A 17,894-nucleotide genomic window follows, 5' to 3' on the forward strand; every position below is an offset into this window, starting at 1 on the left:
CCAGGGGGACTCCCCCTCCCACTCCCCCTCCAGCCTCCAATTTAAAACTTTTTTTTTTTTTTTGTATTTGGGCTTCCAAGAAAGTCTGGGTTTGGATGAAGGAGTCTATGAGGCCCTGTCCCTACCAAGCACCCACTTACTAACTATCTCGGGCACATTCCCTAATCTGTCTGGGTCTCAGTTTCCTCAGTGTAAAATGAGGATATAACAGTACCCACATCTTATCATAGGACTGGTGTAAGGAGAAAGTGAGTTACTTGTGTCCTGGCACACAGATGGGTTTGGTCCCACAACTGCCCAGAGCACACGTGGTGCCACCCCGTACGTGAGGATTCCTATGGCAGAACAACTCCTCCTCAGTGAGATAGGCATCCACGGGCGAAGGCATGCGCTCCGGGGTTAGGATCCCCCTCAGCAGCTCCTGCAGCACATCCTTTGCTATGGAGACTGCATCATGAGTGGCCAGCTTGCTCTGAGGAAGGGAAAGTGGCATAAGGTGGCAGCCCAGGCTCCCAGCACCCATGTAAACTTGAAGGAAGCCAGATCCCTGGGACTGTGGCTTCCTCGGGTCGAAATTCCTGCTTACACACGTACCTGCCTCAAAACTCTTTTGGTCTTCCCACACCTCCTTGTTCCCTAACAGAGGATACAAAGGGTCCAGAGGAGGCCACTCCTGGGGGACAGCTGCTCCTGAATGGTATCTGGATTTCCCCCAGTTGAAGCAGAAGGGGCACTTCTGAGAACTGGGGGTGGCAGGTTCCCAGTTCCCATCTCACACTTACTAGGATGTCAGCTTATGGGGTGGGGTGTTGAGGTAAGCTATTTAAATTGTCATCTCTGGTTTGGAAGTCTTGTCTGTTAAATGCCACTCCACTGCACAGTACCAGACAGCAGTGAACAAAAGACAGCATTGGCATAGAGGGTCACATGATCTCTTTGCACTCCAGGGAATATCCTGCGCAGTCTGCGTCTTAAAGCACCGTTTCATCTCTCACTCAGTTGGTGCCCTGCGTGGCTGCTGCGAGCAGCCCCTCCCCCAGCCTGCCTGCCTCATCTTCTATACACAAAACTCTGGAAAGTATTTAAGCAAGAGTAGGTACCCGTTTGTGAAAAATTAACTTCTTGGGCTAGGAGAAATAAGATCCTTCCAGGCACAGCCAGAAAGAACACCAGAGTAACCTATCTGATGTTCCCAGGGGCCAACGTTCCAGGTCCCTTACCTCCAGCAACTTCCTCTCATCCTTAAAAATGTCCTGGGCCAGGGAGACTGCGTGGAGATTGACCTGCAGGAGCGCCCCTCCCAGTAGGGTGGGATGAGTTTTGAACTCCCAACATTCCCTGAAGATGCCAGCACTCGAAGACTTAAAGAAGAAGGTGAAGTTTTTCGTTTCCCCAGGCAGAATCACACCTGAGAGGCAGAGACGGGTTTCCAAGGAGGAGGCACTAGTTGAGCCCTAAGTTCACAGGTAGAAGTTTAACTAAGCCCTAAGCTAAACACACACGGTTAACTAAGGTCCAGGTCTGGTGACCAACCATCCTGGTTGGCCCAGGACTGAGAGGATTCTTTTTTTTTTTTTTTTTTTTTAAGATAGAGTGAGAGAGGGAGGGAGAGAGAGAGAGAGAGAGAGAGAATTTTTAATATTTATTTTTTAGTTCTCGGCGGACACAACATCTTTGTTTTGTATGTGGTGCTGAGGATCGAACCCGGGCCGCACGCATGCCAGGAGAGCGCGCTACCGCTTGAGCCACATCCCCAGCCCCTTGAGAGGATTCTTGAAATATGTGACTTTGAGCTTGAAATCTTGGAATGTTCTATGCAAGCAGGGATACTTGGTGATCCTAGCCCCAGGCCTATGCATCTAGATAACTGAGCCCCTAGAATATTCCTGCTCCCAAGTGGCTCACCTTCCTGTGTTCTCAAGAGACCCATCACTCTCAACAGATAGAAATAGTTAGACCACACTGGTCACAGAAGAAACAGGAGGGACAAGCTTGGGAGTTGGGGCTCCAGCTTGCGGTAGCTGGGTACTATCTAGATGTTGGCGTCTCCCAGACACGGAGCCAGTGAGGAGAGAAGTTTCTAGGTACCTTCCCGGTTGTTAAAGTAAAACTGCTGCATCCTGTCTCTCTTCAAGTGTTGGAAAGAGTCCAGCTGGGGCAGCCGTCGCCAATCGTACCAAATGGCCACAGTGCCATTATTGACTACAGTCAGTTCTGAAGATGTTTTCTCCCCTTCAAGGGTTTCGAAAGTCAATCGAACACCAATTCCTACTTGCCTCTGGGGAAGGAGGAGACACAAGGGTGGTCTAGGCTGGAGACCCTGGCTTAGGGTGACCATTTCCTCCCAGTTTGCCTGTGACTTCTCTTGGCTTAACAACCAAAGTCTCATGTTTCAGGCCTCCAGGGCCCATAGCCTCAAAGTAGTGTCATACCCCAAGAGTGGCTGTCTCTGAGGTCACTATCAATAATACAAAGAGAATTTCTACCCCATGAACATTTCTGCTCCTTAACATTAGAATAATATTTTGTAACTTTCTGGAAGTCCCATCTCTGTGAGAGAGTTTGTTTATTTACCTGGTGGGTCAGGGTACAAAGTAGGTAGCTTGTAATTTTATTCTTGCTCAAGTAAGTGTTGCTGTTAACATTTTCAGACATGCTGAGTATGACCAGATAAAAAACCCAAAATAGGAGACCATGAAGGCTCCTTGTGAATGTCACAGTCACCTTGGGCCTGCACCCATGAGAGTCCCTTCCAGCAGGTGAGTGAGGGTGAGGCAGTTTTACCTTGTCCTGCGGGTTGCTGCCTCTGATCCAGCAAGCTGGCTTCCCACAGAATAGCAGTGAAGGGCCGAGAACAGGCATAGAGACCGAATCAGGGCAGTTGTCCAGTAAGTCTCTGTAAAACCCAAGGACTTATTCACCTGTAGGCTGCACACTCAGGCCACATGGAACCCATGGAGATGATTGCCAAGCAGTCTGGGGACATAACTGGCTGTGCCCTGCAGTACAGTGTGATCAGTCCTGCTCCAGCCTACCTTCTTCCCAGGTCCTCCTGCCAGAGTCCTTCTCTTTGAACAGCAATGGGAGGGGCTGGAGGGCCCTTTTAACCTGGAAGCCCCCACCCAGGTTGTTAGAAAAGAGCAGATGGCAACAGAAAAGCTAGCACAGGTGTTGTGAAGCCTATGGCTAGAGGAGTGGGTGGAGCCACTAGCGAGGCAGGCACAGAGACACCCTGATTGCAGGGAGGGAAACCTGCCATTCAGTACTTGTGGCCACCCAGGGAAGCCACACTCTTCAGCCTCCTCCCTGGGGTGCAGGCCCCACTCACAAGCGCATTTTGTCTTCAGGGGGGCTTTCCAGGAGCCTTTCAAACACTGTACGGTCTTCCACAGTGACAGATGAGAATGGCTGCCCTCGGCCCACCACCTCCAGGCCATCAATATCCTCAGAGGGACAGAGAAAGGACACATTAGCTGACTGAAGAAAGGTACCACCCCAAGAGACCTCACACTGGGCTTGGAGGCTCTCCCAACCTGCTGGCTAAAATCCAGCTCAGCCAGGATGCTCTGTAGCTCCTTGCGTCTGTAGATTAGAAACAGACTCCGATCCCAGGTATAGCGGTACCAAGCATCCTTCTGGCCTGGCAGTCCTAAAGTGGGGTCCAAGGACACTCAGCAGGGCTGCTGTCACACCCCCTTCCCTATCCACTACTCAAGGCCCATGAGAACACCCATTTGACACCATTTCTGAAAAAGGTGAAAAACTACAGTTTTCCTGGGGCAGCCAGACTCATGCCCCAGAGCTTCCCAGAAGCCCTGGAGACCCTAGGAGATTAGTTTCCAAAGAGCCAAATCTTTGGTTTACAATAAGAAGAACAAGAGCAGCTACCTTTTACTGACAATGAGCCAGAATTTCTTAATGTGCATAACTCACGTCTCCTCTTTAACCCTCTCACAATGCTATCATGAGTATTCTGCAAATAGGGACCTGAGGGCTAGAGGGTCAAATTCCTCAAGGGAGTTCAGAAACCCAACCCAGCTAGGATCTGAACCCAGGCAGGCAGGCAAGCTCTCAAACAGGGCTGCAAACAAAACACCACAAACCACACAAGCAAGCCATGGGTCAGATCAAATGTCCTTGATGCCATACTGCAGAGGTAAAGAGATAAGCTTCATCCTAGTAATTCAGTCTATTTAATTCAATATGTCAAAACTATTATTATTATTTTGATTAGCTGAATTTTGATTATTGTTACTGCTTTATTTATGAAATACTCACAGACTTACAGAAAAGCAGGGAGTACAGGCAAATCCTCATTCCTACACCATGGGGGGAGAAAGTAACTGACCAAACACCTCTTACCCCAGAATACTTTTATTTAGTGTGTGGTGGGGTACAGGTAGTAAGGATTAAACCCAGGGTACTCTACCACTGAGCTACAATACTAGCACTTTTTATTTTTATTTCTTTTTTTGTGATAGAATCTTGTTAAATTGCTGAGGTTGGCCTCCAACTTGCAATCCTCCTGCCTCAGCCTTCTGAGTTGCTGGGATTACAAGCATTTGCCACTGTGCCCAACTGCCTCAAAATATTTCTGTGTGCATTTCCTAAAGCAAGGGCATTCCCCCTTGGGATCACACTCCACAGTGAAATCAGGGAGCTGACCTTAATAGATAACTCACATCTTACTCTCTCCCTCCCCATTCAAGTTTCAACAACATTCAGACTCCATACATCCAGCAGTCATGTCACTTCAATCTTCTGTCTGGAACATTCCTCGGTCTTCCTTTAACTCTCTTGACCTTGACACTTCTGGGTGTTGTAAAGCAGTCCCTCTGTTTGAGTTTATCCACTATTTCCTCACAAATGGATTCATATTCTGCATCTTCAATACTTTTTTCCCTTTTGCATAATGACAGAGCAAGAGTTGGGGGAAGATTCCCTTCAGAGGGAGCCCAGGGAGCTGGCAGCTGTTCCCCTGAGGGCATCTAGGCTGGAAGAACCCCCACCACAACCAGGCACTCAGCCAGGATCTTCCTTGAAATCTCTTGCACCATCCTGAAACGTGCTGGGTGTGTGTGATTCCAGGGCGAGCTTCCACCAGCCTAATTCCCCAGGAGACTGAACATCACCGCAAATCCATCAGGTCAGGAAAAATCTAGAGGGAGGCCCTTTCGAATGGCAGTGCAGCTGTGTTGAGAAGTATCTTTTTAATCGCCTTCTGGCCCAGAGATCAGGCTGGAAAGTGGATCCAGCCGTGTCCCATGGGTCACTAGGGCTGTCATCGTCCTTTCCTCATGGAAATGTCCTGGAGGGAGCGGGCTCCAGGAGGTGTGAGAGCCCATCCTTACTCAGGCTGCTCTCTGCTCCTCCTCAACCCGGTAGCCCCAAGCCCACCCGGCACATGGACTATCAAAACTATTATCAATCCACCATGTAATCAATATGAAACTTATTAATAAAATATACTTTTTCAAACGAGTCTTCAAAACCCGGGGTATAGGTTGGGTGTAGTTGTGGCAGGCCTGTAATCCCAGTTGACCTGGGAGGTTAAGGCAAGAAAAATCCCAAGGTCAAGGCTAGGCTGGGCAATACAGCAGGACTCTTGTCTCAAAAAAATAAAAAGGGCAGGGATGTAGTTTAGTGGTAGAGTATCCCTGGCTTCAATTCCCAGACCCAAAATAAATAAATAAATAAACAAATAAATATTTTTTAAAAACTATGAAAGCAAGCAAGCAAGCTGGGTGCAGTTACACCGACAGGGTGCCTTCACCCCATAGACCAGCCACATTCCAGGTGCTCGCGGCTGCCGGTGCCTGGAGGCCGCCGCACTAGACAGCACAGCTCTATGGCCCTCACTCCCACCTTGCCCTTTCTGTGATTTCTATCAGGTGTTGAAGGCAGAACTAAACCTCATGAAGGGTGGGGTCTTGCCCAAGATCACACTGAACCAGGCTTTGGTCCCAGGTCTACCTCAGAGTGCGGCCATGCTGTCGCACCACACTGCCCTGCTTCCCACACCAGTTACCAGAAGCCAGGTGGTTCACAGCCCTGCTGCTCACCTGTTTCCACCCGGATGGACCGGGGCTTCCTGATGCGAGCAATGGGTTCCACGAAGCCATGCTGAGTTTTTGTTTTGGTTATGACCAGACCTGTCATCTCATCTCCCAAGTATTCCAGTGGACTCCAGAACACACTGGTGTCCTTATAGCTCTGGTAAGGAAAGAGAGCACAGTGAGGTCAAGTCAGTGCCTCAGCTGGCAGCTGGTGGTGGCCTGGGAAGACAACGGCACCATAGACTTTTCTCTGAGGAACCTGTTGCTGCCCTGACGGCAAAAGTACCTACTTTCTTGTTTGTAGGATGCCCTGTGGTAGCCTCTACTGACCCTAGAAAGATAATGTAAGCTGGTCCAGATGCTGGTACTCACTGATGGGGAGTCCAGAGGCAGGAGACTAAGCCTCTAGGAGACAAATACTAAAACTCATAGTAACTCAGTGACAAACTGACTCCTGGCGACCACCACAGGCTTAATTAATTGAACAGTCCACAAACATCCACTAACAAAATTTAGTAAAGGTCCCAAGGGCTTTGCAATGCTTTGCAATGCATAGATTATTTTCTCCCCAAGTATGCAACCTGAAACAAGTCATTTCTGCGTCCCAACCCCTGCCCCCCATGGCCCAGCACTGGGCACTTGGGAATGGCCGCCCTTACTTTCCCATCATGTTGTGTTGGAAGTATCCGGTCAATGAGCTCCCGCTCCTCCTGGATCTGTCTGTAGGTGTCCCCGGAGTGCATCAGCAGCTCACTGACAGGCTTCTTCAGATGCTCTTAAGAGTAGGAGGCAAGAATGCAGCTATTAGAATGCACCAAATCAGAACAAATGGGCCCTGGAACTACACAGGGCAGCCAGGTTGGCCAGCCTGATTATAGAACCAATAAACTACGGTTTAGGAGCAGCAAGCTTTTGGGAATGAACAGCACAAATGTGGTCATCATCCAGGATCTGGACAGGTGGGGGGAAAGAAAACACACACACGCACACACACACACCAGAGCCTTCGAGCCAAATGGAGACTAGGCAGGAGCCCTGTCCACTCTGCTCACCACTAAGGGCTTCCTGCTGCTTCTTTCGCAGAGTGATGTGACGCTGCCAGTTTTTCAGAAAGTTCTGCTGAGGAGGTGGGACCCAGGGATGTCGCTTCTCTTCCTTCAGGTCTTTCTGCTGCGGTTCTTCCTTAGCTGAGATGAGGGTCATCAGACTGGGCGGGATGTGGATCAGCTCAGCCAGCTGAAAGGACAAAGTGAGCACATGGAAAGCGGTGAGTCGGCCCAAGCTGAAGTTTCCAGACACCTAGGTTCTGCCATTGTCCTGTTCTGCTGAGAATTCCTCTTTAGGACTGCAGGGTGGCAAGTGACAGAAAACAAATCAGAACCTGGAGGCTTTGGGATCAGACGTCAGCCCCTCCCTTCTTTCCTCCAAAAGGAACCTTGGTTCTGAGGTTGTAGTCATCTTTCAGCATGGCCTCTTCCTCATAACTGATGCTAACTGGCACTTTTGCCCAGGGAGATGGAGCTGTTTTTACATGTTCCCATGCCCCTTAGCACCTGCCCAATGAAAGCGAAGTATCTAAGGGACAGAGAAGCACTGCATGATGAGGAGGTCACCCAGGGAGCAGTGGTAAGCCACCTTCCTCCACCACAGAACTGGGGAGAGCAGGCACAGAATAGCAGAGAGCAATGAGCTGGGCCCTGCATCCGAGTGCCTTGGTGGCTTGGCCTACATACACCATGTCCTCTCCCCCTTCAGGTACGTGAGGCAACATCTGTAGCCTGAGAGCAAATCCCTGACTTCAGCTGAACCAGCTTCAATTGGCTTCTGGGACTTGTAACCAAAGCATCTAAACTACCCTCGGGGGAGGGTCAATGATTATCTCAGACTTGAGGCCCAGAGAGGTTTGACTCTTAGTCCAGGTCCTGCTTGAGTCTCCAGCAGGGAGACTAAAGTGGCTTTGGCGACTTCTCTGAGCCAGGCAGCTCAACACAAACGAACCTGGGTGTTCCCTCTAGCAATCGCAATTCTCTTAAAGTCCTGGAGACTCCCCAAGATGTGGTGAGGCAGGATCTGATCACTGCCATCGAAGTGGTCACCTGGACCTGGGGGGAAAAGAGGGGTGGAAAAAGACAAACTATAGGTAGCTGGTGTGACCTACCCAAGGGGCTGCCTTTCTAATGGGGATCCAGCTTTCTTTCAAAGTTGACCCATGAATTCAAAGCCCGGGGGTTCCAGGGTCAAGACTGATCATACCAGAGTAGTCGAGGGGCTTTGTGGCTACTTCTGGATTAGCAGGATGTGCTACTAAGTGGCAGATCTTCCTCCTAGTATCCTTGGGTTTGGGTTTGCGGATGATAAATTTCTGGGAAATGAAAGGCTTGTCCTCTGTTTCAGGAAGGCGAGGACTGTGTTGCTAAAAAGAAACCAAAGAGAGAATTCCACCTGAGAGGAGGCAGTAGAAGAGCAGTACCATCTTCTCTGCCCTGGTTCTTGGTGGAATTCCTGAGGGCTGACCAGTGTGTTCCCCAGCTCTGTCCAGGAATCGCCGATGTAACAGACAAGAGGCAGAAATGTCTGGAAGGAAAAAATATCTTGATGACTCCAGACAGTTCAGGTGAGAAGTGGCTGCCTCTTTCAGGAAAGGCCTGGGGTTGGGGATCAGCAGCTTCATCTAGATCTCTCTCTTTTCTGAGTCATCCCATTTTCCCATCTGTGAGATGGGGATAGTGTCACGTCCCCTCTGGGAAGCAAAGTATGGCATCATCTTGTCTCCTGTGGTTCTACATGAATCTCAGAAATGTGAAAACAGCTGGGCGCGGTCGCAGGCTCAACTCAAGAGGCTGAGGCAGGAAGATCGCGGATTCAAAGCCAGCCTCAGCAATTTAGTGAGGCCCTGTCTCTAAATTTAAAAAAATATACAAAACAGGGCTGGGGATGTGGCTCAGTGGTTAAGCATCCCTGGATTTAATCCCTGGTACTACAAAAGACAAAAAGAAAAGAAAATAGAAAAGAAATGTTAAAACAAACAGCACAGTAAAATCCTTTAGATGGTAAAGTGAATAGAATTTGTGTTCAATGGCTTTTTCCCATACCACGAAATGCCCCTGTGAGTAGCGGGCTGCTGGAGAGACCTTGGCATGGCTGATGTTTTAGGTTACACAGGCTGGTAGCAAAGTGTCAGCAGCAAGGGACCCATGCACTTTATCCTTACCTTCTTCAAGTCTTCCTTCTTGATGGCTAAGGCAAGAATGTCATCTCCTTGTAGGATATTGCTCACGGGCTCAGGCTCCTCCTGGATGGGGGGTGTGGGCTGTTCGGGTGCCTTGGCTCGCTTCTTTTCTGAAGAGAAGCAAAAAATTGGAAGTGCTCAAAGATCTTTCTGTACATATAACTATATAAATAAAATTACAAATCCTGGGCTAGGAATGCAGCTTAGTGGTAGGGTGCTTGCCCAATGTGTGCGAGGCAGCTAGGCCCTGGATTCAATTCCAACACTGCAAAAAATAAAGTAAACAAATCAATAAATCCATATTAGACTGCATGGTAAAGGCAGAGCTGGCCACCTGGACAGGATAGCAGAGGCTGCCAAGATGGTCTGGATAGCACTTGGCTGAGGGGGTGGGAGTTCTCTCCTGGGGGAGCTCCTACCCACTCCCCCAAGCTGGGTCCAGTGGCTGAGACTTCTGTAGCCAGAACTGAGATTAAAATATATATATATATATATATTCCATTTCTGCTTGTGTTACTTACAAGTTGGACAACCTTGGTGCATATCGCCTGACCTCTCTGGGCCTCCCTCCATCTTCCATATGTGAAAAGAGGAAAATGGACTAAATCAGTGGTTCCTAAATGTCTGCCTCAGAATCTTCTGGGGAGTTTGACAATTACAGCTTCCTGCGTACTGCTTGCCTGGCCTTAGAGAGCTATCATTTTTCTTTCTTTCCTTTTTTTTTTTTAAACTCAAGGGAGTTTTATAAATTAAATCCTGGGATTCTGATGCCCAGTGCTTTGGGACACCTGGGCTAGCTGTTTTCTTAGCCTCTTCCAGAGCTGGCACTGGTCTGTTCTGTATGAAGGCATTGGTTTCTCAAGACACTGGTTAAAATGCAGATGCTCTGACGGGGAGCAGAACACCTCTGACCATCTGTTTCATATTATTTCATGTAAAAATGTGGAGCAGCTTCTTTGTGCCAGGAACTGTGCTGGGTTCTGGGGAGAAACAGCAGAAGGTGTCTTCAAAGGGCACACAGCTCATGAGAGATAAGGCTGCCACCTAAGCTGGGGCACTAGGGGGCATCCAGGGGTCCACTGGGTCTGTGGCATGGTCGGGAAAGGCTTCCCAAGGAGGCGATGTTTAAACTGAGAGTGGAGAGATGGAGCCCAGTCAGAAGAGGGAAATAGAGATTGGGAAGAGACATTCCAAGGAGCAGCAGGAAGCGGGCTGGGGGCAGGAGGAAAGGGAGCCCTGCTTTGGAAGGCAGATCGTGTGTTTTAAAATAGCTGGAGCGCAGCAAGGTGGGAGGCAGGAAGCAGAACAGGAGAGGGAAGCAGGAGCCCACCGTGAAGAGTTGAGCCAGGCAGAGGACTTTACGGTGTGGTCCACGGCAAGGCAGCAGGGATGGGCCAGGTTATCTAGAAGCCAACTGCAATAATGAAGTGGTTGACAGGGACAGGGGCTCACAGGACTGGAACAAAGTAGAGAGACTGAAGTGTGCATCTCTCTGGTGGCTGCTGGGACACGCTACATGGACATCACATGGGACAGAAGAGGGGCACTCTCTGACCAGGATGCTGCCTGCCTTCCAAGACCTGGCACAAATGTGTTGAGTGTACTGCTTGTTTCTCTGGCTGGTAACCCCATCCTTTTCCCTCTGGTTCTGAACTGTTTGAAGTAAGGCCCTACACAAAACAATCACAAGAAAACCTAAGCCCTGACTTCAGGGCATTTAAAACAAAATTTGGTTTTATCTACAGTTCTCTAAGTATCCTAATCTTTAAGAGACCATAGCACTAAAATATCAAGGCAGGGGTGTTGGCTGACAAAATCAAACTACCTTTTAAAGAGATGTCTACATAGTTGATGGGGTGAGGGGAGGGGAAAAAGAAAAGCCAGAATCATTCCAGACATAACTCTGAATTCTGTCCATCAGCCGCAGCCCACGTCCTCCGCTGCAGGGTCTGCAGGAGTTCACGACATCCACACAGACAGGCCTGAGCAGCTCAACCTGAGCTTTGGCCTGATCTGCCTCCGTGCGTGGAGATGCAGCATGGGGTTTTGATTTCTATTTCTCTCTCCCTTCTACACAAACACACCAAAGCTGGTGGCAGCCCACAAGAGAATTAGAACCAGCTGAAGGTCTGCTTTTGTAAATATGTTGGTATCATTCATCTTTTTCAGGACATCTGTTTTTTCTGCCCATCACCTTGGTTGGTCTACATCTTCCTAAGGGATTACATTCTCCAGATGGTGTTTTTCTCTGGTGGCTATAGCATCACCACGTGTAAATACAAACTATCAACGCTGCTGAAGATTTCTGGGGGCCCAAACCCCCATCCCTTGGAGTGATACAGAAACTAATTCTTCATGTTTGGTTGAGATTGAAGTAGTCAATGAAACTTGGGTCTGAAGTTTTTCTGAGAAAGCTATCTTGATGCAGTACAATAGGGCTCTGTTACTGTACACCGCCAGGAAAGGGTGTGTTTCAGTTAATAAAATGGCCATGAAAATGAGATATATATTAAAGTTAAATTCATCCTAGAGATGGATCCAAGGACCTTCAATGTGTTATAAATGACGGATGAGATGATATAAAAGATTACGATATGGCTTCTCCTGTTGAGGGACTGAAAGATGAGTCAGACCGTAACACAAAACAATCACAAAACACAAGAGCCTGCCTGAGAAGCCCAGCCAAGAGGTCTGCTTAGGCATCAGAGAAGAACAGAGCCCTGAAGGTCACAGAACTGAAGGCTCTCAAGAAGGTTTGGAGGAACGGTTGCAGAGACAGCTTCCCATGATCCTGAGAACATGGACGGGGCACATGTGGAGCAATAAAAAGAGGCGTAGCGCTTGCCTAGCATGTGTGAGGCCCTAGGTTCGATCCCCAGTACTGCAAGAAACAAACACAGAAAGGAGATGTTCCAGGTAAGGCCCCGTCTGAGCTCAGCAGGAGCAGGGATGAACAGGCAAGTGTGGGATACGGTAACACAAAAGCCCTGCTGGGGAAGTGGGGTGCCGCTGGGAATGAAGCCAGGGCAAGGCGGCTCTGTGAAGCATGGCTCTGGCATCTACCCTCTGGTCCAGGAGAGTGAGCTGATGACAGTGGCATTTAGATCCATGGAGTGGGATGGAGGGGAGCCAGATGGACTGCAGGGAGACCAGGGAGGAAGCATGAGCCTCCAGGGGGCTTTTCGAGGCCTGCTGCAGGATGCCCCGTGGTGGAGTAAGTCACTACTGAACCCGTGCAGGCCCAGCTCTTTCCTCTTCTTTCTTCTGGAAATGTCGGCTGAGCGGGGCCACTGGTAAGACACAGAGCTGGCCTTTCTCTGCTCTTCCTGAAAGCCTGAGCGGTCAAAGACACCTGCCTTCTTGTCAATAGCAGTCAAGGGACACCTCTGTTAGAGCAAGGAAGCTGGAAATGAAGCCCTTAGGCTGGGAGTACGGATGGGAGAGGGAACTAAGGAAGGAGAATTAACCTGAACTCCATTCTTGGCTTGTTTTATCTAAATGTTATTATTTCCAAGTGCTGATTAAAGCCTGTGGGAAATTCTGACCTCAGGGTTGCACTGGGGGAAATCAAGGCAGGAGCTGTCCCTACCAGGGTAGAGCTATAATGGGTGGGGGAGGGGGACATGGTGTGACCAGGAGTCTTCCGTGTTTCTTAGAACAAGACCAGGGAGAAACCTGGGACTCAAAAGGGCTCTCAGGTCCCTAAACAGGTTTCCAGTTGCCATATTTGCTTGTCTTTTTGCTTGTGATTCAGAGACCTTGAGAAACAGCACTAGATTATAAGATTATATTTGTTCATTGGCTGCAGCTGCATTTTATGGGAGAAAGTACCATCCTACTACATTTGAGACTTCCCTGAGAACATTCTGGCAAAAAGAAATCTTGCATGTTAATAACTCCCCTCTCCATACCAGGGATTGAACTCAGGGTACTTAGCCACTGAGCCACATCCCCAGTCCTTTCTATATCTTATTTTGACACAGGGTCTCACTGAGTTTCTTAGGGCCTTGCTAAGTTGCTGAGGCTGGTTTGAACTCGAGATCCTCCTGCCTCAGCCTCCCAAGCTACTGGGATTACAGACATGCACCATGGTTCTGGAAACCACGTTAAAACACTCTGTTTTTTTCTCCCTCCTCACTCTGGTGCATGTTCTTAGCTTCAGGGCTATTTTACAAATGAAACCTTCCCCTTATTAAAAACAGATATGCAGTGAAAAATCTTTGTTTACAGCAGGATTTCAAGTCTGATTAAGATGGCGCAGAAACAGGAGAGCATGAGGCAGTGGCTGGGAAAGCCCTTGACTGCCCTTGGGAAAGCAAACCAGGTATTTTTTTTCCTCTCTCTTAACTATTAGAAAGTATGTCATGAAACAGCATCAGCCTTTTATACTATGAAGAAGCATAAAAGAAAGCTATACTGAAAAGCAACGAGGCTCTTGTTAGTTTTCTGGGCCTCCTGGGGGACCCTACTGCGCGCAGGCCTGCCCCTCTCCTTGCACGAGGCTGGCTCCCCCGGGGCCTACAAGAGCACACCCAGACTTTCTGACCTCGCCTGTAAAGGCCTTTTATGGCTTGGTCCCTGCCTACCAGCACAGCCCCCTCAGGCGCCCATGTTCATAAATCTATGAACTCATGCTTCTCTCTAGACCTAGAGAAACAAACCATTCCTTTTTAATTTTTTTTTCTTCTTTCTTTTTCTTTGGATCTGCCATAAATGTCACCTTCAGAAAATCTTTCCCCTTAACTCTACCATCCCAAGTCTGGGTCAGGGGCTGAGCCCCCTTAATCCTCCTGGGCACTAATATCCCAGCCTCTATACTTCTGCATTGTCTGAATCCTCCTCCAGGTCCTCTCTAGAGGGCTGGGGTCACACACTTCATACTAAGGGAGGATAGAAGAAATAGAAGACAAGTGGAAAAGAGATAAAAGGAAGGAAAACAAGTCTGTGGCTTTAGTCTGAAAGCTTTGGTTAAAGTTTCTCATACCTTCTCTCCCCAGGCCCATATCCCTCTAGGCCTGGCCCTCCCCAGTCTAGTTTTTCCCCAGGCCTTTCACTCCCAAATTTCTGGTCAGTCTACAAATCTTCTCTCACAATCTTAAATCTACTACAAATTCACTTGCTTATGAAAATTGCCTTGTACAACATACTTTTAGAATAGATTAAACAAAGGGAGACATATTTTAAGAAACCTATAGAATAGGGTACTTTTCAAACACTATCTGTCAATCAATTAGAGGAGACAGCATCAACATGAAAATCCTGAGAACTGAAAGACCACCACAAATCGTCTTGTGATTTCCAGGCTAACACCATCCTCACAAACCTTTCCATGCCCACTCACCCTCAAGTTCCCTTTAAAAGAAGAGCCCCAGCAGTCTATGGTGGTACACACTTATAATCCCAGCAACTCAGGAGTCTGAGGCAGGAGGATCGCAAGTTCAAGGCCAGCCTCAGCAACTAAATGAGGCCTTAAGCAACTTAGCAAGACCCTCTCTCAAAATAAAATAAAAAGGGCTGAGGACTTAGCTCAGTGGTAAAGTGCTTGCTTAATATGTGTGAAGCTCTGGGTTCAATCCCTAGTACCAGGAGCAGAGTTGGTGCGGGTGGAGGGGCCTGATACCCCAAAAGGCCATCTCACTCTCAAGATAGCCCACATCTTCTTTGAATGTGTACTTCTTGCTTTCCTATCTAAATCTCTACTGTGCCTCTGACACATCTGGAAATTCTTTTCTATGACAATTATGAAGGACCCCTTCATCCTGAGTTGAGGTTCCCCTCTCTGGAAACTATTCAGACCCCTGCCAGTGACATTATCAATACCCTTGTTGCCCAGCGCAGTGTCCACATACAGCAGGTCCTGGATAAATGAAAACAGTGCTGAGGATGCGTCTCAGTGGTAGAGCACTTGCCTAGCAAGCATCCACCCTGGGTTTGATCCCCAGCACCACAAAACAAAACAACAAAAGGCAGAGGGGGGGTGGATTGCAAAGGGGAACTTGTCCCTGGGGGTCAGTCTGTTGTCAGGAAACCTGTGGCTCTCTCACCAGCAACCAGAGGGTAACTACAGTCAGGAAGTAGTCACTCCAGGTTAAACTAGCTGGACAAGTGTCATATGGCTGGAAAGGACATGTGGTAGAAAAAGGCAGTCCCAGAATAGAGGGATTAAGCACTTTGGGTTTTTCCAGCAGGACTCTGAGGTGCAATCCCCACCCCCAGACACCCATCAAGGTGGTTTCTTGCACTCCTGAATTCCTCTTCCCAAGGACCGCTTGGCCTTAAACTCTTCCCTGGCACCTCACCTAGTCTAGGGATCTGCCTCCAGTGTGCCATCCTATGATATGTTTAGAGGTGGGGTCCTGTCCAAAACATGTCCCTAACCACTGATCCCTGAAGCCTCCCTATGAGGCTGTGTCCCCACCCCCAAGGCCCAGTGTGCGGGGCTTCCTCCCTTGGGAAGTCTCCAATGTGTCCCTCACGGTTAGGATTCCTATGCGCTGGACTCCATTTCCCAGTGGTCTTCACTCCCATCCTCCAGGCTCCCTGTCCTGAACCCCGGGGTCTCAAGCGTCCCTGTCGGGTTCTCCTGAGCACCTAAGGCAGCCAGTGCCAACCTTTCATGTTCTCCGGGGGCTCCACGAACTTGCTCGGTATTTTGGTGCGGGACTCCTTCTTGGAACTCCTCATGGTACGGTCCCCTGCTGCAGCGGGGCCCTGTGCCTCGGGGCCCCGAGACCGCGGGGCTGTGAGGTCTCTCCCCACGCCCTCTCCCGCCAGCGGCCGCCGCGGCGTCCATAGCAACCAGCGGCCCGCGCGGCTGCGCGCACCTACCGTACAGCTTGGGCGGGGACTGCTTGTTAGCCACTTTCTTCATCGTGCCGCGCCTGCGCGTCCGCCATAGGCGAGCTCCGGCGCTCTGACCCGAGAAGGCCTGGGCCGACTCGTGACGTCAAGGCAGCGTGGGCGAGCGCGGTGACGTCACCTGCCAGCCTCGGGCCTTTGCGCGCGGGGACAGTTCTTCTGAGGGCCTGCTGATAAGCCGGGGATGGCTTCCCTTTGGCCTTCTGTCCCTTCCCAAGTGAGCCAAGCTTTTACCCCGACTTGGGGTCCAAGTCCCTGGAGATGCTGTCCTTGATTCCCCAGTTAAAAGTAGCCCCTCAGTGTCATCTCAAATTTATACACCCATCTGCTGTCGCTGCTGCTGGTTCTTTCTTTTGTCAGAGTCCTAATGCTTTTTGGAGTTATCTTGTTCATGAGGATGTCTGTGGTCACATTCGCTGCCAGAATGTCAGCTCCATAAGAGCAGGACCGCCTGACCCTTGCCCTTCCTCAAACCCCAAATTTAGCACAGAGCAGTTGCTCAGTAACTGTGTCCAATGATGAATGAAGGCTCTAAAGCCAAACGGAACTGGGCTCCTATCCAAACCTTGCCTGATTGCTAGCTATGTGTTCATGGGCCAGCCCCTTGACCTCTCTGAGTCACTTGTTTTCTTCACTTACATTGCCTCCTTCACAAAACCACTGTAAGGATTAAGTGAGTAAACATTTAAAATACCCAACACAGTGCCCACCCCCCACAAACTCTAATGTCTTTTCTGTCAATTCTCAAAACCATGATGGTGTCCGAAGGAGAGAATACTCTATAACCATTTCACAGATGGAGAAATTGAGCTCCAGAGAGGAAAGGGCAAAAAAAAAAAAAAAAAAAAAAAAAATCACCAGACTTGCAAGAAGCATAACTTGAACCTGGTTTCCCCAAGTCCCAAGGCACTGTCTCCTGGGCCATTTATGAGCTCTGTCACAGTTTGCCCTAGACAAAGGAGGAATCTAGGAAGGATGTCAGCTGGGCTGGTCAGTTCCCCTGCGCCCTGAGTGTTCCCCACTCCTTGTCCCCCTCCCCCAAGTCATAGCCCCTTCTCCATGCCCCTCGAGATCTTACACCCTTTGAGACAGAAACATCCACCAAGGGCAGCTTCTCTCCTTCTAAGGCCCAGACACCAGCCTCCCTGCCCCCTCCAGAGTGACTCTTCAGTTCACTCCATGAATATTTACTGGGCACTTATGGTACACCTGGGGGTGCTGTATCACCTGGGTCCTTCAGGAAATAGACAATAAGATGGAGATAGGAGGGCAAGGGGTTTATGTCAGAGAGGAGTGGGAAGCATGGTAAGGCTTATGAATGATGAGAGGGTGGGTATTAAAACAGCATATTTAAAAATAAAATAAGACTTAAAAAAATGAATGAAGGGAGAGGAAGCCGGCCTGGACCGGGAGAGCCTCAGAGAACTGCAGGTCTGATGAAGTCTAGGTCAACCAGTGTGTCTTCCGGGCAAACAATGTTTGTTAGAGGCTGTCGCCTAAACAGGGGAACATCAAATTCCATCTTGAAGGTGGACTCAGGAACAATTCACCTCCATGGCTGCCACAGGAGCTCCGCTGGAGGAAAGTAAGACATGCTTCCTCCTGCCCTCTAGGAGTTCAGAGTCCACCAAGAGAAAAGATGAACACCATGAAACTCTAATCTGTGCGCCCGGCTTCCGGAAGTTCTTTTAACTTCAGGGAGTTACACAGCTTGTGCCTGTCAATGGAGATCAAAGGACAAGGGAAAAAGG

At 49.2% G+C, this 17,894-nt stretch overlaps 1 protein-coding gene across 5 annotated transcripts in view; it reads right to left on the reverse strand.

Moving 5' to 3' along the window:
• Positions 1 to 16,255, reverse strand: part of Mycbpap (MYCBP associated protein) — a 21,137-nt gene extending 4,882 nt beyond the window's left edge. For 2 of the 5 annotated variants that reach the window (XM_046420382.2, XM_046420384.2), the window contains exons 1-13: positions 15,897 to 16,093; positions 9,268 to 9,395; positions 8,310 to 8,469; positions 8,055 to 8,158; positions 7,109 to 7,292; positions 6,716 to 6,831; positions 6,063 to 6,213; positions 3,534 to 3,649; positions 3,329 to 3,444; positions 2,785 to 2,896; positions 2,089 to 2,278; positions 1,221 to 1,408; positions 326 to 472 (exon numbers count right to left, since the gene is read on the reverse strand). In XM_046420382.2, coding sequence (XP_046276338.1) covers positions 326 to 472; positions 1,221 to 1,408; positions 2,089 to 2,278; positions 2,785 to 2,896; positions 3,329 to 3,444; positions 3,534 to 3,649; positions 6,063 to 6,213; positions 6,716 to 6,831; positions 7,109 to 7,292; positions 8,055 to 8,158; positions 8,310 to 8,469; positions 9,268 to 9,395; positions 15,897 to 15,969 — 1,785 coding nt within the window. In that variant the 5' untranslated portion in view covers positions 15,970 to 16,093. The other 3 variants (XM_046420383.2, XM_058571520.1, XM_058571521.1) reach the window with 3 other exon arrangements.
• Between the last annotated feature and the right edge of the window lie 1,639 nt (positions 16,256 to 17,894).

The sequence above is a fragment of the Marmota monax genome, unplaced genomic scaffold, assembly GCF_021218885.2.
Source record: "Marmota monax isolate L192 unplaced genomic scaffold, Marmota_monax_Labrador192_F-V1.1 WCK01_AAM20220418_F8-fsc00064, whole genome shotgun sequence".
In the NCBI taxonomy this organism is placed as follows: Eukaryota; Metazoa; Chordata; class Mammalia; order Rodentia; family Sciuridae; genus Marmota; species Marmota monax.